General features: G+C 39.8%; 1 protein-coding gene across 1 annotated transcript in view; it reads right to left on the bottom strand.

Moving 5' to 3' along the window:
- Positions 1-23072, bottom strand: part of ADA (adenosine deaminase) — a 274533-nt gene that overhangs the window by 129652 nt on the left and 121809 nt on the right. The window contains exons 4-5 of the mRNA XM_086932554.1: positions 16143-16286; positions 6077-6192 (exon numbers count right to left, since the gene is read on the bottom strand). Coding sequence (XP_086788680.1) covers positions 6077-6192; positions 16143-16286 — 260 coding nt within the window. The remainder of the gene's footprint in view (positions 1-6076; positions 6193-16142; positions 16287-23072) is intronic.

The following is a 23072-nucleotide window of genomic DNA, read 5'->3' as shown; positions in this document are numbered from 1 at the left end:
GTCTCTGCCATCTCATGCACCTCTTTCCATCCTACACACTCGTTCCCCGCTTAAAGTGTTTTTGGAAAGTTGCTGCACTTGCACGCTCAGTAAGACCTACATTTTTTTTTTAGAAATCGTCTATTTTTAGTTGGCCGATGCCCTTGGCCAGCACTCCAAGTCAGAAAATTTTTCCAGCACATCACTGGGCGGGAGCTGCCACGTGAAAGTCTCTTATTCACAATGTGCGGAACTGGGACGAATTCCAAGAAAAGGCGGTTGGACCGTGATGACTTTGTTTGGCTTGTAATCGGGCACTTTAGTGAAGCAGTCAGAATGTAAGCAACTGTATCATGCACACGTGCCCAGCACTTGCATTTAATCTCTCCAGATTTATTCGAACCCATTCCTATTTTGTTATAATACTGATAAAATGCCGTGGCTAATTTCGCTACATAACTCGAATGTGTAAATACCTCATAGGGAGTATTTGGGAGGGATGTGACGTGCAGGGAATCTAGGCCAGGCAAAGCCAACAAGATCGCAGTTCCATCAGACCTAGTTAACCCTATTTGCTACGCTCTGCGCTTGAAGCATTCCCTATTGTGAGTAATCGAGAAATGACTGATTGTCAATTTTTATGGTCAATCATTTGTAATTCATTTGTGTTCAGCCTCCCTTATCTAATGCATGAAGGTCATCAGAGCATCATTTCAGCGTTTTGTTTACATCTGTTTTTTAACCCCTTCGCTGCGCTTGTTGGCCAACGGCCGTCGCGAGCACTACCTCGTCCGTTGGCCCACGCGGACCCGCCCGTGCAAAAGAACGCCCGCAGGGCGGTGGATTTTGCGCCGCGCTAAACGGGTTAAGAATGAGTCTCAATATCGGATTCCACTGGTGCTCTAACTCCTCAAAGACTAAGGGCCTCATTTATGAGACCCTACCAGCACTTTATAAAGCCACGTAAAGTCACGTTACGTGGCCTTTCATGGCCTTATAAATATGTGCCCCTTTCACGCAGAAAACTGTGTGAAAGGGACGTTCCATGGGTGTTGCTGGGGGCGTTACCAGAAACATCCATGGCTTTTTTGACATTGTCCCAGATTTACAAGAAATCTGGGGAAACTTCCACGAGGAGAAATATCTTAATTCTCCCTGTTTTCCCCTTTCTATGTGTGCTGCATTCTGCAGAGCACATAGAAAGAGGAAAAAGCCTCTTTTGATTGCATTTGTGCAGGAAGTTTTCGCTTCCCGCACAAAAATAATCATCCCTACAACACAGGCACCCTTGCACCATGGTGCGAAGGTGCTTGCATTGGCGCACGGCATCAGCTCATTGTGCGTTGGCTCAGGAGAAAAAGACAGGAATGCGCTGTATCTGATTTCTTTTGCCGTAGAGTAGTGCAGCAGGAAGGCCTGCGGCGCTGCCCTATGGCAAAATCTCTTAAATGAGGCCCTAGGTTCCTGGTTATGAGTTGAGCAGTGCAGAATTCCCATAAGAAATTGTGTACCACTCAATCACGAATATGCAGTTGTTTCCACATCTGGATTTTCCAGGTGAGGGAGCAAAAGACCTGATTTTAACAGTATGGTAATCCAAGCAGTAAAATCACTTTCGGAACAGGCTGTACTGTGGTTTGGATGTGTTTCCCTGCCCTACCCTTGGCCATGGCACACAGGAGACTGTAAAGCCACCCCCTGCCAGACTACAATCTCCCATGTCTTCTCTCACATGGTTTCCCACCATCTTCTCTTCTTTCCCATCCCACTGCTCACATTTATCTTCTGCTCAAAGCAAGTGGTAAATGTGGGAAATAATCCCCATGGAGAGGGGTATTTGGAATTCCACCAAAAAAACTGGGTAGGCACAATTATTTTCCGTTCTATGAGGCAAAACTCATAATCACATGGTACTGATAAGGTGTTACCGCATACAACTAGTTTTTCTAGTGTGGATGTACTATCCCGCCAATACTGTGCAACTCATATTCGGATTCTAGATAGCAACAGCAAACTAGATGGCTCACTGTTCATTCTAGATAGCAAGTAGAGGGAGGTTTACCCAATCTAAAAAGCTGCAAAATAAATCCGGGTTTAAATAGGCATGCTGCTAACATACAAGATACACATCAAACACGCTAATCTTTTGCAACCCACCTTAGGCCTATCACATGAAATGTTTACATTCCTTGCTCTCATAAAAGACCAATCTCAGCCGATGGATCTTGAATGCCGAGCTCATTTATGCTGTGAACACTGAGATTCCTAGTCATTGACTCTACTTCTGTGCATCTCCGTAAATCCTATTAGATAATGCAGTGTAAACATGACTACTCACCTTAAAACCATTTTGTTGAGTGAGCTTTACAGAATTTGGCATTCAGCACCTTATGGATTCCAGAGTTATCAAAGGATACATGCAATATCTAACATAAATAAAGGGTTAGGGCCCTGAAGGTCAGTCCTGGGAACCAGTTTAAGTATTCCTTAATGAATGAATTGTATAACCTTTCCATTTATATTACCCCATAAGCCCAGTCCTTCCAAGAGGGGGTGAGGGTTGGCTTCTGGTAATTTACTCTTAGGTGTTTGTGGTACAACACGAGGACAGCTAGCTAAAGCTTGCCTTGAAAGTCCAAATGAGAGGGGTTGGAGATTATGGCCAACTAGAGGAGATTGTGCTAATGTATGCTTGTGAACAAAGAGGTCTACAGTTATGTTACCATATACATATCTTAGGATTGTTTTTTGGGAAAATGTGTGGTACATTGCGCAACAAATGCTGAGAACTAGTGGATGGTAATAGTGAGTATGTAATACTGAGGCTCGTCCTAGTTTGTGGTGAAGTTCTGACTGCTTGCACATTCGGTGAAGCTTCCTGGTCCACAGACCACTGGAGGATCTTGGCACGTGAACATTAAAGGTAATTTTGTAGTTGGGGCCACCATGGAAAATGTGTTTACTGCCATATTGGCCATCAAGTGAATCCTTTCATCAGGGCATTATTAAATTCATGGAAGCTCCCTGGTAACTTACAATAACTTTTCACTAATGATCCTAGTATACAATGTGTGTTGAGTGTATGCTGGTGACTGTGTATGCACTATTTGTATTTTAAAGTAAATGTCATCAAGAAGATATGAGCACCAGAACCCCAAAGCAGTTTTTGCCTATCAGTGAGTTTTCTATTGCCATGTACTCATTGGCCAGCCATGTGATCCATCATCAGATTCCATATGCTCAAACGCTAATGTTAGATTACTTTTCAGCTCTGGAAGACCGAGGAATTCATCCGCGTAGCTTGTGGATCCAGTTAACAATCAATTTTCTTATGCATAGTACTTGCCAAACAAAGAATCTCACATACAATATAAGAGGTCTTGTCAGTATATTTCAGCAGTAGTTCTATGTATTAGTTATGTAGTGTCCCCAGTGTTGGGCATGTTGTTGGGATCTAGGAATCGTTGCTTTCAGTCTTGTAACAGCACTCCAAAACAGGTCTTCCCTGTCACATGTAGCACTCATAGGCAAGGGTGATTAAATGCACCTTTTTTAACTAAATGATGATGATTAGAGTCAGTCAAAATCTTTATTCAACCAAAAACTGGTCATAAAAGCACAAAAAACAAATACAATCACGCTTAATAGCAGATAAAAAAAAATGAAAATCAACAAATTACTGATTAGGTCCCAAATTAAGTATGTTTATATAACGCACAGTTTATGTTAGCTAATATTTCGAGAGGGATCACTGAAATAATATCGAATTCCAAAATATCGACCTGCAAGAATATCGTGTCAAAAATATCGACTGACAAAATATCGAGTTTCTATCTACAAACAGGTAAGTACAAAAATATTGAGTTTAAAATATCGTTTACAAAAATATAGTTGTAAAAAATATCGACTTTACTAAAAACACTATTAAATTAAATTAATATTAAAAACTAAGTACTAAAACATACTTAAGAATACTTAAATTAACTAATGATAATTAAATAATTAATGAAAGTACAACATTTTTTTTTTAATCGTATTTCTTAAAACATATATATAGTTACAAAATATATTTAAATAATAGCCAATATTATTAATGTACAATAACAATAGAGTAAAAATTACTATTCCCACTCCAGTTGGTCAACAGTAGGGAAAGCGTTGGATAGCGTAGGGGTTAAAATTACTGTTCCAACTCCAGTGGGTGCAACAGTAGGGAAAGCGTTGGATAGCGTAGGGGTTAAAATTAGTATTCCCACTCCAGTGGGTGCAACAGTAGGGAAAGCGTTGGATAGCGTAGGGGTTAAAATTACTATTCCCACTCCAGTGGGTGCAACAGTAGGGAAAGCGTTGGATAGCGTAGGGGTTAAAATTACTATTCCCACTCCAGTGGGTGCAACAGTAGGGAAAGCGTTGGATAGCGTAGGGGTTAAAATTACTATTCCAACTCCAGTGGGTGCAACAGTAGGGAAAGCGTTGGATAGCGTAGGGGTTAAAATTACTATTCCCACTCCAGTGGGTGCAACAGTAGGGAAAGTGTTGGATAGCGTAGGTGTTAAAATTACTATTCCCACTCCAGTGGGTGCAACAGTAGGGAAAGCGTTGGAAAGCGTAGTTGTAATAATTACATTTGTAAAAATCACATATTAACCAATTAATCAATTAATATAAAATTATTAACAATTACAATTTAATTAATTAACACATATAAATTAATAATCAATTATTTACTAATTACTATCAATAAATATATTAACATATTTAATTATTATTAATTAAATTACTTTCCACCCTATTCCCCTATAATCCCACAACCCACTACTGCATTAAATTAGTAAAATTTACATATTTACCAATTAATCAATTATTATTAATTAATTTGCAATTACTATTAAATTAATTAACACATATAAATTAATTTACAATTAATTTTAAATTAATATCAATTAATTAATTTACATATTTAATTAATTATAATTAAATTACTTCCCACCCTATTCCCCTATAAACCCACAACCCGCTACAGAATTACATTACGCAATTATTATAAAAACAAAATTCATTTAATAAATTTATTTATAACATTAATACACACTGTTCACACATATTATTACATAAAAATACACTATAAAATATGATATATTATAAAAAATTCGATATTTTTGCTATCTATATTTTATACAGTCGATATTACTTCACTTATCTTAAAAACGATATTTTTGTAGTTGATATTCTGTCCAGTCGATATTTTGTCCAGTCTATATTATTTACTCGATATTATGTCCAAACGATATTTTGGACTCGATATTATGTCTGTGCACCTTTCGAGAGAGATAAAATAGGTTCTTGCGGTATGAGGTCTGGAAGAACATTCTAAAGATGACACTACAATTCACTACCCATCCAGTGTCTCTCTATAGATACAGTGGGATTTCCCCCAGTTAATATCTGGGGGCTAAAAACAATATTTACACCAGTGCAAGAAGCAAGGATTTTTGAGATGGGCCCTGGATTAAACCACAAGCTAGTGTGGTGCTTGTCTGGCCTCAGTGACATGGGCTATTTTTCCAAAGAAGAAGATAAACTTTCATTCAGCGGAGAAGGAAAGATCAGATTTTTAAACCCAGTCTTTGATTACACTCCTCAGTTTTAAGACTTCAAAGAGACATAGATTGATCTTTTGAAAATAGAACTTAAATCCTGTATTTGAATTTCATACAAATACATGGATTAGAACTATATTTGGAGGACCCTAACACTCCTTATCTCTTTTAGTATAAGCAATTAATGCAATATCACTGATAAATAACTTTACAATAGTATGTAACTGAAGTAATACAGCCATGTCCCATCAGATTCTCAATTTTAGGACAATATAAAAAGCAATTGCACAGTATCTGCTATCAGTTTACACTACAAATATTCAATCTTCAAAACGTGCATGATCAGAATATTTTTCTTGTTTAAATGCAAGAAAGCTTACAGCCAGCAATGCAAAATTTAATGGACTGTTTATTAATAGTTATATATATTAATGATCACTTAACATGCCATTGAGCAACAAAATTGAAGTAAATAGATTTGAACTGAAATACATTACTTGGCATATGCCGCATACAGCACAGAATGGACCTGGCTTTGATATTGAAATCCTTTTCTCCTTTCCTTAATCCCTGATTAACGAGATCAACTACTTCATCTGGAGTGAGGTCACCTCTGTGGGAAGAAATAAATTGGAGTCAATAAACCGAAACAATTAAAATACCCAGAAGTCTAATACATATTGTTCCTTTTCAAAATACTTTGTCTATTTTCAAGGAAAACACTCTCAGTTCTGTACTCTTAACAAATATGGCAACTGCACGAGTACCACTAATATGATAAACACCCTATAACTATTAGCTGATAACAACACGAAGTTTGGATAAGTAATATTTTCATTTATTTACAATCAAAATGAAACAAGAACAAATATCTATAATTTTCATGAAATGGTATTTCTGCTTCTGCAGTGTGTGGAATGGGTGCTGCGAAGGTGGGGGTAGAGCAAACTATGGGGCATATGTATTAAAAACCAGTTTTGTGAGTCCTTAATAGCGTTTTTTTGCGAATCGCTATTAAGGACTCACAAAATGGAATGTATGTAGGAATCGCAATATTAATTGCGATTCCTTAATATTCCTTAATTGCAGATCGCAAATTGTGATTCGCAATTAAGGAATAGTTTCCCATTAATTCCTATGGGCCTAGAGGACCATAGGAATGAATAGGAATACATTTACAATTTGCGAGTACCCATTAGGTACTCGCAAATTGCAAATGCGATTTCAAGGGTGCAACGGTGTCAAAAGGACACCCTGTTGCACCACTGAAAAATGTATGTGTGCACATGTGGCGCACATACATGCATATGGGCATGTACGTGTGCCACATGGCACTTTGAAAAATGCAGAAAAGTGCATTTTTCAAAGAAATCACAAATTACCACCCGCTTGAAGTTGGTGGTAATTTGCAATTTCTTATGCCAAAATCATACAAATTGGGTGCTACATGCATCCCATTTAAGGAATCGCAATTTGCTTTCCTTAAATGCAATTGCAAAATAGGGAATCGCAAATTTTGCGATTCCCTATTTTCCTATGCCCTTTTGGGATGAGACATCCCAAAAGGTCTTTTCTCGTTCCGCCGTTTGTGAACGGGAAAAGGGCTTGATATATATGCCCCTATGTATCTGCCCCTCTTGGAATCACCATCACCACAGGAAGTTGTGCCCAGGATCCCTCGCTACAAGTCAATCAGCATGCCATGCCGTCCTTTCCCAGCTCATCACAGAGTTGGGAAAGGTTGGGGTGAACAGATTTGGAAAGGTTGAGGTGAAAGAGCAAAGACTGAAACCTGTTACCTGATAATGTGCAAGTTCCAGGTTCAGTTTCATGCTCCAGTGATGGAAGCAGAAAGGAGCAGTGATGCTACTCCAATGGTTAGTGGAACAGTTGGAGTCCAAACAAGACCTGCGCAGAAAGCAAGGCTTTGAAATGTGTGTGAGGGAGGGTGTGTTCTTGTGTAAGCATGTCTGTTTGTCTATACATATGTGTGAGTGAATGTGAGAGTCGGTGAAGGAGTGAGCCAGAGTGACTGACAGGAAGACTAATTGTTAATGTGTGCAAAACTGAGTGAGACTGAGTCGGTCAGAGTCTGAGTTAGTTAGGGAATAAGAGAGACTAAGGGACAGTGAGAATCAGTATGACTGATTGAGTCAAAGTGAGCCAGAATATGTGAGAATGAGTGGGATCAAGTGAGAATGAATGAAGTTGAGAGATAAGGAGTGAGACTAAGTAAGACTAGGCTAGTCAGAGCTGGATTTAGGGAGTGAGAATTAATGGGGTTGGGTGAGACTGAGTGAGCCAAAAAGAGTGAGAATGAGTGGGACTGAGCATGAATGAGCGAGACTAGGTGAGTCATAATGAGATTGACTGAGTGAGAATGAGTGATACTGAGTGAGACTAGGGGGCTGATTACGATGGCGGAGAACCCGCCACCGGCAGGATGCCAGTGGCAGGTTCACCACCATCGTAAGGCCAATTACCGCCCGCCAGATGAGGATGGTGGGCGGTGAGCCTGGCAGGCAGAAAGCCCATCCGCCATGGGTCCGACAGAGGCAATCATTATGATTCCCTGTCGACCTCGCTGTATCCACAGAATGGTGGCGGTGCCTAGCAGGCACCGATCGCGAGATCAGGATCCTGGATCCCCGCCATGGAAAGGTTGATGGGTATGTACTTTGAGGGCCTTTTGCGGGTCCCCCCTATGGTGCCCCCTACATTTCCCTGCATGGTGCCTGCCACATAGTGCAGGGAAATGTAAACAGTGCTTTTTTTGCATGGCAGCGAGTGCTGCAGCTAGCAGCACCCGCCGCAATGTTAAACATGCTGTTTGCAGCCGCTGTGGTGGTAGTCGCATCCTAATTTCATTTGCGGGACCGCCGCCTTATAGGCGGGTGGTCCCCATCCCCTGGACGATGGCGGATGGACTGGTCTGTCCGCCATCATAATGACCCCCTAAGTGAGGATGAGTTCAAAGAATTGAGTCAGAGTAAGTCAGAGTGAGACTGAGTGAGGTGAAGTGAGTCAGAATGAGACCAAGTGAAAATGAGTGAGACAGTGAGATAGAGTGAGTCAGAATGAGTGTGACTGAGAGAGAACAAGTGAGTCTTAGGGAATCTAAGTGAGTCAGGGTGAAAATAGGTTAATCAGAATGACTCAGAATAATTGAGACTGCGTGAGACCAAGTGAGAATGAGTGAGACCGACTGGGTCAGAGTGAGAATGAACAGGCCCGGACTGGCAGTTGCGGGCACCGGGCAATCCCCCGGTGCGCCGCAAGGGTGGGGGCCGGTTTTGGGCACTGGGGGCCGATTTTGTTACAGGGCCGTTTTTGGAGCAAAAGCGGCCCTGTAACAAAATCGGCCGAAAACCGGCCCTGGCAAAGTGCTCGGTCGCAACCCCAGGGGGCCGGCCGAGCACTTTGCCAGGGCCGATTTTCGTTCTCAGTCCGGCCCTGAGAATGAATGAGATTGCGTCAGTCATTGGTACTGAGTGAGACTAAGGGACTGATTTAGAGTTTGGCAGACAAGTTACTCCTTCATAAACATGACGAATATCCCATCTGCCATATTACAAGGGCATTATATCCAACGGCACGTGTTAAAAGTCTGACTGTAAAACCAACATGTTTGTGCTGGAGTAATCCGTTAGCCAAACCCTAAATCACGCCATAGGGGAGGCAGATTGAGTAAAAGTGAGTGCAAATGTGAATTAGAGTAAGTGAATGTGAGTGAATTAGACAAAGTGCTAGCGAGGGTAAAATAACTTGTAGCCCTCTTAGAAGAAGTCAGACTCGCTCACTCCACCGCAGTTAAAGGTCAATAGCTGTCACTGATGCATTGTCATTGAAATTAACATATAATGAAAACCATTACTTATTCAGATGCTTATTCAAAGCTTACTTATTTACCCCGGGTGCATGCTATAGCTGTTAAGGTTTCACTGTCTCAGCCCCAAGAGGACACCCTCCGACAAGTGCTGCCCTCAGTCAAGTTACGTAACATATCAAATATAGATTTTTACTAGACTGGTAACAATTCGCAACTAAAGGCTTCTCAACAAAAGTGTGAAATGGTATGTATTCCACACTAAAAGTTTCAAACTAGGCAGCTAGATCTAAGACCAGGATCCAAGTGGGGTCAGGATTGGGAGAATGGAGGCGTTTCCCTTTCAAGAAACATATTAAACTCAGGTCGGAAGAATTACTTTTTAATACACGTTTTCAGAATACATAAGTACAAAATTCGTATGTTTTAGAGACACTGCTGAAGGTGAGCTGGCACAATAATGAAGCTCTTTAACCTCGACCACAGTATCTAACATTATGCTTCTAAAGAAGGAAATACATTTAAATGGCATGACTATCATATAATCTGCCCAGAATAAGGAGAGGATCCGAAGAATAAAAAAAATATTGTTCTACATAGGAAATATTGTCTATCTATGGACCATTTCCTTGCTGCTTTACGTAAGAGGGGGTAAAAGTACCCCTATCCAATGCTTTAATTGGTCCATGCCAGCAGTAATTAAAAAATTACTTAGGAAAACTGCCTGCTGGCCTTATATTTATGTCCTTAACGTTACAGGTAAAAAACAAAAAATGATCTATTCTTAGTCATGACTGTAAACATTTCACATATTTTACTTCATCTTGCATTCCCTAAGATTATTTGCATTTTGCAGATGTTGTGTTTCTGTAATTCATTGTCAAGATTCATATAATGATTGTGTAGTTAGTCCTACTGTGAACTGAGCCGCCTCAAAGTGTCTGGATGAGTTCAGGTTGTGAAAGGGCATAAGTGAGAGAGCATTAGAGCTCGTGCTGAAGGCAGGTCGAGTCTGACACCAAGCTGTCAGTGGGTCATAAAAGTGGTCAGAATATGTGAACATCCAATCCTTGGTCTCTCTGCTGGGCGCAAAGTGATGCTCACATATGAGCGTTGGTCAATTGCTGGATGCAATGAGAGAATTCAAAGAAACACACCCTAATATTGTTCAGGTGGCTTGATTTTGATTTACTTATCTTAAGATTTGCCCCTTAATTACAGAGGCCACTCCTCTTGAAACTGATTTCTAGTTACGATTCTTTGGCCACGCCCCATTTAGAGATCCCCCATCCCCCGTTTTCATCACGCATGAAGCCCTGCATAAATCTCTGCTACCAATCAGAAAGAGACTCTGGCTCCAATCCCAAAGCACTACTGGTTAAAGTTAGAAATGTACTCTAAAAGCTTCTCTGTAGTTTAGATACATTTCAAACTTTTTGAGGATTTGCAAAGAGAAGGAGCAAATGGGAGAAACCGTAGATTTCCAGAAGTACTCCAGTGTGTCAAAATGTACACAGTGGAAAATCGATATGAGAAAATTGTGCAGAAATATGCATTTTTCCCATTTATTTTGTTGCATATAGAGGGATTTGGGTTTTTTTCTGTGATGAAAATGCTCTCTCTACACTACCATAAAAATTAAGATATCTTGTTCCCTTTCTCACCAGGAAAAGTCATTAAAATGAAAAGTCTAACGTGTTTGCAGTGTGAAAAACTGCCTGAAAATATGCTTGTTCCGGCCAATAAGCTTCTGAGTTGTGAGTATGGAAAACATTCTTCATGACCACGCCCCTGTAATATAACCTTCCTGTCCCTAACTCCAAAGATACAACAGTAGAAAGTCCACTTGCTGGTGTTTTTGTGACATAGTAAATGCCCTTTGTACTTCGAATAGTCCATTAATGCTGAATATGTGAACCAGAATGTGAATTTTCGATTGGCCTTTTCCACACCAAGCTACCATTAGATGCACAAGCAATTTAGGGGTTGCTAGAAGTTATACAAGGTTTACATGTTTCCACAGGGACCCTAGGCAGAAGAAAATTGAAACCCCTGGCTTATATATTATATCAATGTCCTTGTGCTTGCGTGTTTGAAAATACATGTATAATGAAGTTTAACTTGCTCTAATTTTCAACGGAACACGTGCAAATTTTAGAATTTTTCTGGGCGCTATTATTGATTGCTTAGGGCACTAACATGCACTTGTGGATTCTTTTGAGTGTCACAATGGCTACCCTGGGGATTGACAAATGCCCAGCACCTAAAACATGGCCAACACACTGTTAATTGGTTTATTTATGTGTGTGTGCGGATATATATATATATATATATATATATATATATATATATATATATATATATATATATATATATATATATATATATATATATATATATATATATATATATATATATATATAGTTGCTTGGTATCGTTTCATAGACGATTTGTTGATTATTTGGAGGGGGAGCAAAGAAGAAGCATTAAAATTAATTGACGACATAAATAATAATGAATTAAACTTGAGATTCACTGCCACCCTCAGTCAGGACACTGTTACGTTTTTGGATACTGAATTGTACATATGTGATGTGCACCTAGAATCTAGAATTTTCCGAAAATCCACTGCTGGAAACAGCATACTGCATGCTGCGAGTGCACATCCTGCACACTTGGTGTCTAGCATCCCCTATGGGGAGATGTTACGACTACGGCGAGTGTGCAGCAACCCGGCTGACCTAGAGAGGGCACAGGAGGAAAGCAGGATACGTTTCCTGGAAAGAGGATATTCAAGCCAGTTGATCCATAAGGCCAAAGAGAAATCTATGCTACCATCTAGGGAGGACCTTTGACCAAGAAAACTGATCAACAGACAACAGCCATAGTAGAGATGGGAGGTAGGAAGAAAAAGGAGAGTACGAACTTCCGGATAATCACTGGATATAGTAGACAACATCAGCAGATATATAGGATCATGAACAAACATTGGTCCTTGGTAACCAGTGATGACATTATAGGTACCAACCTTCCCAAAGTATGTCTTTAACTTATAGCAGGGTACCCTCCTTACGAGATCATCTAGTAGAAACCAATCCAGAACCCTATGTTAAGTCTGCTTGGTGGCAACAGCATAAGGGCTTTTATCGGTGTAAAACCAGTAAGGCCTGCCTCCATGGAGAAAATACTAAGACCTACAAGGATGGGTTTACTAACATCCAACATCCCATCACGCAGGTATTAACCTGCAAGACTGAATTTGCGGTGTATATCCTGCAATGTCCCTGCCTATTAAGATACGTGGGCAGCACCAAACATGCTGTTCATAAACGTATCCTTCAGCATTTACGTGCAATCACCAATGGCGACAACACTTATCCGATGGCCCGTCATTTCAGGGAATACCATCCAAAGCAACAATGCTACCCTGAAATATTGGGTGATTGACTCAGTAAATGCCAGTAGAAGAGATGGGGACAGAGAGGCGAAATTGAGAAAGCTTGAAACAAAAGACATCCTGTTGCTCAACACAAAGACCCCTGGGGGCCTCAATGTGACATAGGATCTTTATACATGTTTACCATAAGAGTTTTTTGAACAACTACAGAATACACGATGTTTCCCTTCTGCAAGCCTCATAAGTAGGAACCACCCGGCTGGGAGGTACCACATGAGGACGAGGGAGGTAGAGACATTGTTGGGACCTAATATAAAACTGATTTTGCTGCTACTTATATTTGAAATGTTGATTTTCACAATTTAAGGCACTTTAGAAAATAGATGGACTGTGTGGGTCCTCAATACCGGGCAGTCCTTTTTTGATTATTTTAGTAGACACTTAATTCACTTTTATCACAGTGTATGTACATAATGAGATTCCCCCTTGGGCTTTTAAAGTGTGGGTCGACAACATTGGGGTTGAACGAGTTTTAGGCTGTTTTTAACATCTTTTAAAAACATTGGATACAAATAGTAAGCAAGTATTAGACTCAGATTGTTTTGTCTATTGTAGAAGAATTATGCTTCGATACTTTACATTGTCCTTATAAACTTCTTAAATTACCTGAAGCCATGCGATTTTTTGCACAGGCGGAGGATATCTGCACGATCAGCTGCTATAAATATTGACCATACCAGTTTTGCACATTAGCGTATTTGCACAGATAGATGGGGGACAGTATTCCCGATCGGATTTGTTTTGCACTGAGGCGATATTTGCACGAATAACTGCACTGAACGCGAAACTTGCACATCAAGAATTATGAATATGCACTTTATACATCTATTGGTCTAGCAGGATGAGAATTGTAAATGATATCTGTATATATATATATTTTTTAGGACTAATGAAGATATTATTGTATCCTGAGTTGAGTGGAAGTTTGAATTATACAGCCTACCAGTACAATGTATTTAACTGTGATACCTCGTTTCACTCACAATGTTACAAATGTTAACATTTCAATTCAATGTCAGACGGTTACTTGTTGCTAATCTGGTATTTTACAGTGATTTGTAAAAAGCAACTGAATAATGTTTTTAGAAACATAACTGTTATATAAGCTCAGTATGTTTTCTATGTCCATACACAGCCCTCTCATGTGACGTTAATGAACATATCACTGGCACTTTAAAAGGGCAAACCTTGAATTTGAACATTGTCATGTGAACAAGGCTCCTGTGAGCCGAAACGTCATGAGACTACCCTGCACTAGGAAATAAAAAAACGCAAGCACTTAACTGGTCCGTGTCCGTGTACTTCATACAAGTGGCGGAGCGTTTGATGTATATATATATATATATATATATATATATATATATATATATATATATATATATATATATATATATATATATATATGTGATCAAGGCCGTTTTTTGACGGCCGAAACGCGTCATGCCGATGGCGAGGGAAGAATAAAGCCACTTTTGAATTAACTTCTTGGTGTTATGGAGATCTGTACCTGATGGATGTGTGAGGAGTCACATTGCAGGACCTTGTTTCTATATATATATATATATATATATATATATATTTATATATATATATATATATATATATATATATATATATATATATAGATATATATATATATATATATATATATATATATATATATATATATATATATATCCAAACAAAGCTGCTTCTGCTGCAAACGCTGCGACCCGTTGAAAAGTGGCGTACGCTCCGGCGAAGCAACCGGAAATTTTGTCTTCCACACAGATTCCAATATAAAGTACGCTCTCAGGAACCACACAACAATCCAGGAGTAAACTTAGATCTTTAGTTTATTCACACAACGCGTTTCGGCGACTTGCCTTGATCACGTGTGACAAAAGTGTGTGAGTTAGTGTGCCATTATGAGTAAAGTTACAAAGTCGAAACAAAGGTAGGACTGCAGCCAAGTGTACAAAATAATGTCGGCCTTCTTGTAACGATGTTTTAAACATTACAATTAAAATAACAAAAATCATCATTGTACCGTGTAATTGATCAAAAATATTATACATATATATATATATATATATATAGACATGTATTGAATTTTTTTTGGGCCGAGAAGTGCACTGAAACCTGGAGGTTTCTCTGCACTGCTTAGCTAACAGAACCCTACGTATATCCTATTTAGAATAGAAGGAAGCTGTATTGAATGTGACATATAATTTCAGGGCCCCATTTATAAAAAATGTGTTGCATCGCTGCGTAAAAACAGCGATATAACACTTTTCAGTGTGCCCTCCTGGCAACACCATGGGTGAGCCGTATTTACTGGCTCCATGCCGCAAGGATTTATAGATATGTCAGTATTCCTAATTTATCTGTAGGCGCAAAAGTGGCACAATCCTGGAGTGTGTCTGAAAACAGCAATGTGTTCTTTCATATGGGGAAAGCCCCATGTGAAAGGGTCTGCGTCAGTCTTAGGCCTACTGCGAGGCAGGCATAAGGATTTGATGCAGTGGTGTCCTACATGTGTTGCAGTGAAATCTCATAGATTTCACAGCAACACTTCTACGAGCCTTTTTTTGTGAGGGAACGCCCACTCTGCATACATTATACCTGACGCAGGTATAATGTCGAGCAGGGGTTTACATCGTGACGCATTTGCCTAGATGCGTCACTTTGTAAATAGGGTGCAGTGTGGCCCATATTTTACACTGCTGCGGCATCACAAACAGTCACAGAACGGTGGCATAAAGGGCTCATAAATAAGGTCCTCAGTATAAACATCTGAGATGATAATAAAGACAGACAGACACACATGTACACTTGCGCATACATCACACCACACTCTAAATTTCTTCCGTTTAATGTGTAAAGTGACCAACAATAAGCAGCATCTCAAGTTTACCCAAGTCCGACTGTATTGTGCCAGATCAGAAAAGTTCTAAAGCACAAGATAACATTTTTCATAGTATATTCATTTTTTTATGTACTGGATAAGGTTGTGGCACTGTTATCCACACGCTGTGTACAGCTGTGACACAGAGCATCATCACATTTAGAGGCTTTTTGAATGTGTGCTCCTGGCACATTTGTGCAAAGAGATCTCATATCATTACACTGATTTCCTCCACTAAATTTAAGGGATGCTGCAACATGTTTGACAAAGATTATATGAATTACAAATAAAATTAGAGACTTACCAATGCCAAACGTATTGACTTTGACAATGCTTGTCTTACATTTCTTTGACTTCAATATCCACATACAATTTAAAATATGCATGACTTACTCAGTTTGTCCCCAAGGTACAGGTTCCACTTTGGAGTTTGCTAACAGGTGTGGGCTATATCTGACTTCTACATAAATGACACCCTCTTTAGCCTTCATTTCAACAAATTCATAGGCTATTCTTTTCACAGCTTCTCGGTCACCCCTGAAAAGAGAAGAAGACATTGTTATCTGTTGGGCTTCCAAAGCGCTGAAATAAAACTGAAGTATTCATTAAGATTACACAGAAAGAGAGATGCCCAAATGTAACTGTTCAGTAATCTCCAAGAATAATTGGCTTAATTGCTTAGTGAGCTGAGCCCTGACCCAATTGTAGGAACAATGGTTTTAGTGAATAAGAAGGGATTGACTGTCCTGAGATATAAATGTTATCACATACCAACAATGCTTCACCTTATGAATGTAGGAATACTTTGTCTGAAAATACTTCTGGCAACCTTGCAGATCTGCCACGATTTCAACTTTTGTTTACTAAAACCAAAGCCTCTCTTCTTTATAAATCTTTGATGACCACTCCCCCTTCCTGACTTAAAACAGTTTTAAACATTTTTAAACTCCTTTAGAAACCATCTATTCTCTTGGCTTACTTCCCTTTGGAATAAACTTTGGCTTAAAATCCAGCAATGCTTCCCTTACCCAGACACTGTTTTTCATTTATCACAGACTTCACTCCAATTGCAAATTCTCCCCAACGACTGGTGCTCACTGTTGGTCTTGCTCATGTTTACATAGTGATCTCATACATATGTTGTTGTTATGTCCCAATACTTTACATTTTTGGCATGTAGTTTGGAGACAAATAAAAAAATTCCATTTAGCTTTACTTCGATCTTTTGGGGTTTTCTGGACGAGCGCCTTGAGACCCTTACGGGTAATTTGCTGCACTTTATAAATCCCTGATTGATTATTTGATTGATTGATAGTATGGCAGCCGATTATGTCAAATTTAAACAAAGTTCGTATACTCTGTTCTGCTAATCAAACTTCACGTCCTGACACCTTTAAACCTCTCTGATTTTTTTTTAATTCTCTGCCATTTTGAAGTCATATATTTATGCCTCTCTTTTACTTATATGTATTTCTCTGTTATTATCTGCTTGCACTGCTTTTATATCACATTTCTTACAGATCAATTTATTATGTTACATTCATTATCGTACCTATAACTCCCTACTCTACCTATTCCTCCCTTCCACAGAAAGAAAAAATCCTCAAAAATAAGCTTGCTTGCAATTACCCAAAGCTTACGATTTTATTGTATGCATATTATTTAATATACTTATTTATAGGTTAATATAACATTTTAAATTTTACAAGCTACTTTGCAAGCTTGTTCAGTTAGTATTGTATTGCTAATTGTTGTTTTTGTATTGGTATGTTATGCATTCTGGGGCATATTTACAATGCCCCTGCAGCACTTTTACCCCGCCAGAGCATCACTTTTGTGACGTTCCGAAGATCCAGAGTGCCAGCCCATATTTACAAGGCCTCGCAAAGCCACCCTGCATGGCTTTTCATGGCCTTGTAAATATGGAGTGATGCAATGCCTTTCTCTGCGTGGAAAAAGCAATCCAAGGGTGTTGCTGTGGGTGTCCCCATGCAACACCCATGGTTTTTTACACTGCCCCAGATTTGCAACATAGTGTAAATCTAGGCAGCGGCAAAACTAACTCCTTCCCAGAGCAGGCGTAACAAAGAGAAATGTTACATTTCTCCTCGTTTTACCCTCTTTCCACATGCACTGCATTCTGCGGCAGACATAGAAAGAGGAAACACATCCTTTGATTGTGTTTTGTGGAGGAAGGTGTACCTTCTTCAACAATAACAATCATGCCTACAACACAGACACCCTTGAACCATGGTGTAACGGTTCCTGCTTTGGCACTCGGCTGCAGTGTGTGCAATCGCGCTGGCAGGAAGGACAGGAACGTGCTGTATATTGTAGATATGGCCATTCCTGCCATTTTAATTTTGACATAGGGCAGCACAGCTAGAAGGCTTGCGGCGCTGCTCTACGCCAACATATTGTAAATATGCCCAGCAGTTTCTTAATAAGGCTTTTTAAACAGAATGAATGTAGGAATACATGGCATGAGAGGGAGCATATCATTTTGATGGTAGACAACTGGCATTCACCTACTGCTGAAAGGGTTTGGTATTAAATGGGTATAGTCACAATCTTATATCTGTATCTCAATTAATATTTTATTAAATATCTTATATTAATATTATATATTATATATCTAATCATGCAAAAACCACAAACCAATATCTATGTCGCATTTATATCCCAAAACATTTACTACCAAATTACAGTAAAATATATATCATATAAATCCCTATGTTAAATAATTTTCATATTAGTACAACATTACTAGAGCAAACCTAAAGTGCTATTAATAACATACAATATTTGCTGAGCATGAAAGAAAGTGCTGAAGTATGAAGATGAAATAGAAAAGGCCATATTCCTAAATAGGTTAGTACTTTGGAAAATGATTAGACATAGGAGCCAAGCTGTAACGCGACCAAAAAGTGGTCATTAAGTGGTACCAAGTTATATGCAGCTATAAAAAAATACACAAGGCTGGCACCCTTCTTTATGGATTGAATAAAAATACAACAAATCCAACCAAATTTACAGGCACACTTGTAACTGTTCACACCAGTATCAATGCTACAATTGTACACTATATAAATGCAACATAACATAGCCTAGAATACCTCATAATAATATATGCTTCTTATTTGTTTTACCGTTTTTGTTCTTTCTTTATAGCCATTTACTTAATTACTATATTACAACGCAAGGGGGGAATGTGTTTGACTGCTTTTCGTTTACCATTTCAAATCATTAGGAATATTCCTTAGCGTGCCACTCACCAGCTTTACGCCAGTCACTGTAGGGCACTATCATTACTCGACTGGGAGCTTAGGTTGTCAAGAGATCGTATCATTTTATTAAATCAAAGGATTTTTCAGCATTTGCTTTGATCAGTGCTTGTGATATCAGATAAATCACTCACAGCTGGCAAATGCTCTGTGAGTTCTCAGTACATTTGTGCATTATTTTCCAACCCAAAATAATTGTACACTAGACTGTAGAGTAGTGTGTACCCCACTACCTAAAAAAAAAACATCTAGATCCTCTGCATCCCCTATATCACATTAATTACAGTCCCATCACTATTGGCAATGGCATCACCAAACCAAATGAGACAACAAATGGGAATAAGGCTGTTGAGGGCAGCAGAAGTTATAAGATTTTACATACAGCATTGACTCTACGGTAGACCTGCTAGAGGGATGAGCATGAATGATGGCTCATGCCTGGAAACCAAACCTTCTCAGAGATATATGAAGAAAGATATATCAGCACTGGTCCTCATCAGCAAAAGAGTCTGCCAGCCTCCCCAGGGAAGGTATGGGTCAGGTAGAACCTTGCCTCAGTCACTAGGCCAGGTGACGCAGGGAAGAGAAGAAAAATTAAATCCTCGCCCACGGACAAACCGCTGGGAACGCACAAAGAGGCAGGGCCTACATAACGTCACAGGCAAGGTTTGAAGGATTATTTTCACACCTCCGCCACATAGTATGATCAAGGTGTACTGTCATCATTTTCTTGGAACTAGCCAATCTCGAGGGGGTGGTGTGAAGGCAGTTTTTCTGTAGATCTCTGCATACACTTTCTATCGTCTTCTTGCATGTTTGTCTACTAATCAGCCTCAGGGGGCAAAACACTTGTTGGCTGTTCTCAACTACACTATACATCAAATGGCACACCCCACTTTCTGAACATGGAATTATTCACCTTAAAATAAAGAAATGAATGTCAAACAACAAATGGATGCTACTTTGATTTATTCTGAAAGGGAGGACATTCCGACTTTGCCTTCAATTTACTTATGACTGGAGTAATAAGGGTATAAAACCCAATGAGGACTCGCCCACAAAAAACTGGGGGGAGGATATATACAAGAAGTGGCGGAGCGTGTCGTTATCCTCCTGGGCTTAACGACATGCTCCGCCACTTCGGAAAAGCAGGGCTGCACTATATTTACAAGAATGTGGTGCAGCCTTGCGTTCCCCCCTGCGATGGCTCTAAGTTTAGCAACTCAGTGCCAACGCAGGCACCCTTGCACTCTGTGTGCAGGGGAGGATTGGTTATGTGTAGGAAGGTGTCCCTTCCTGCACATAAACAACCCTAAAATGCCATTTTGTAGCTTTCATGTGGGCTGCTTCATGCAGCACACGTGAAAGTTACAAATGGCATTTTCTAAAACGGTTTGCTTATGTACAGGAAGGGACACCTGTAAGCACATGTACAACACACCAGAACATGTCCTATCTTTCACATACACTGCATCCTGCCCAGGGGGCTACATTGGGCCTACCTTAGGGGTGCCTCACATGTAAGAAAAGGGAAGGTTTGGGCCTGACAAGTGGGTGCACTTGCCAGGCCCACATGTCAGTTTTAAACTGCACTTGCAGACACTGCAATGGCATGCCTGCAACATGTTTTTGAGGGCTACTCATGTGGATGACACAATCCGTGCTTCAAGTCCACTAGTAGCATTTGATTTACAGACCCTTGGCACACACAGTGCACTTAACTAGGGACTTACGAGTAAATCAAATATGCCAATAATAAATAACCAATCATAACCCCAATTTACACAGGGAGCACTTGCACTTTAGCACTGATCAGCTGTGGTAAAGAGCCCAAAGTTCAAAAACCAGCAAAAACAAAGTATAACATACAGTCAAAAATACACGAAGCAGAAGCAAAAAGACAGGGGAAACCACACCAAGGATTCCAGGTCTAACAGTATGCAAATTGTGTTTCTGTAGTGCAAACCGAGCCAAAGGGCAGCAGAGTGCTGTACGGATTCATAGCCAAGTATAAATTCAGCGAGCAATAGGAGAGGTAGCTGGGTTGTGGATGGTGAATGACTTGTGATGTATTGGTGTAGTGAGTGCATGTAATGTGGCGTGGTGTGCTGTAATACAGGACATGTTTTATGCACACAGTTTGGCCTGAAAAGATCTTCACAGTGTTGCTGTACCCTGATAGAGTCCCAAACAAAATCTGAGTGAGGACCATCGCATTATGGGGACTTGTCCCTTTAGTGCAGGGGTCTCCAAACCTGTCCTGGAGGGCCGGATCCATGCCAGATTTTTAAAATTACTACATGTATCTCAATGGGGATATCCAAAAAATCTGGCATGGATCCGGCCCTCCAGGACCGGTTTGGAGACCCCTGCTTTAGTGTGTTTAGGTAATTTTTGCATCAACAAATTGAAGTGTGTGTTTTGTGTGTGTGTGCTCGTGTGAATGTGTGTCTGTGCTTTTGCTCACAGGTAACCTTAGTCTTTTTGTCATGGAGCATACCATATTTCCTATCTCTGGCCATGCATGCTCGAAATAGGTGATGCTGATTACATGCATTGGCATGCACTCCATTGGCCTTCACTCATGGGATTCAGGATGAGTGGCTTTGTCTCTTGTTGTCTTTACATTAGCAGCCGTGTGCTGCAAAAATACATCATGCTGTTCGGGCCACTCTATCCACAAATAAAACAATGTTTGCCTTCAACCCAGTATCTAGATTCATTTTCACATCCTAAGGTTTGCCAATGTCATTTATTTTTTATTTTTTATTTCAAAGTACTTTATTGATTTTCAAGAAGGATAATACAAAGTATAATACTGTAACAGGGTTAGCAGTTATCTTTTCATGACTTTTCGTTACACCCTTTGCTCTGTGTTAGCTATTACACAGGGAAATCCCGCCATGTTTTATAAGTGACATATATCTGATCGTGTCTATCTGGTACAGAAGGTTCACAGATACAATTACCTCGGGATAGTAAATGAAGCGCCAGCTCGCTTTTATTTCCCCTCTTTCCCTTTCATTTCTTTCTTTTTCCCTTTTTCCTTTTATATTTCTCTATTTCTTTATTTCTATTTCTCCCTCTCTCTCTCTCATTCAACCTCACACTTTCCCCTTTTCCTTATTCGCTCCCTCCCTCCCTCACACACACAGACACCCACTCTCATCTCTCTATTTCTTTGGCATTCGTTTTTGGACTGAAAAAGACAAATCTTCTCTCTCTCTCTCTCTCTCTCTCTCTCTCTCTCTCTCTCTCTCCTCTCTCTCTCTCTCTCTATCTTTCCAAGTCTTTGTCTCTCTCTCTTACTTGGGTCTCTCTCCTTCTCTATCACTGCCACTCCTATCACACACACAGATACCGAGATCATTTTAAAATATGTGATATTTGTAATACAAGTCGCAATTTGTCAAAGATTATGCTCATCTTCTATATATTAAGTTATCCATTACCTTAATTATCACGTGGCTTTCATGGTCAGAGTTCAACTACAGATTAAGTCTTTCTGCCACATCACACATCTCTCAGGTTCCCTGAGCTGATATGGGGTTAAATGTATTACGTGGCTGTGCACGAATGTAACTTTTGACCGGAGAGAGCCTCTGTTGTATATAAACATATTCTGTGAATGCTTCCTGCCACCTGCTCGCTTACCTCTCCCTTCCGTATCCTCCTCGCTGCACCTTCTTGGCCTCTCTTCCCTGATTTCAAAACATTTCGTGTGCCTGATCTGTGGTACCGTTTGTCTATCTGACATATCATCAGCACACCTACGTGGCTAGTTTTTTGTCCTGCCTAAACAATGGACGCTGATTTCCTCCATATTTTAGTTGATAAAGATATTGAATCGAATTTATGGCGACCAATTGTAAAATATTTGGGGGAAACACAAAGCAGAGAACAACTTGGGTTGGGATTTTCTGGTAAAAAATTGGAGGAACTGAAATTTGGCATGGTGGCAGCCCTGGAACAAAATAAAAAGCAACTGCCTGACTTGCTAACTCTTTCTGGCACCCTTTCAATGCATCATCACAATTGT

Source organism: Lissotriton vulgaris, chromosome 7 (assembly GCF_964263255.1).
Source record: "Lissotriton vulgaris chromosome 7, aLisVul1.2, whole genome shotgun sequence".
Classification (NCBI taxonomy): Eukaryota; Metazoa; Chordata; class Amphibia; order Caudata; family Salamandridae; genus Lissotriton; species Lissotriton vulgaris.
Note: the sequence above shows the minus strand (reverse complement) of the source record. Positions and strands in the feature narration are given on the sequence as shown.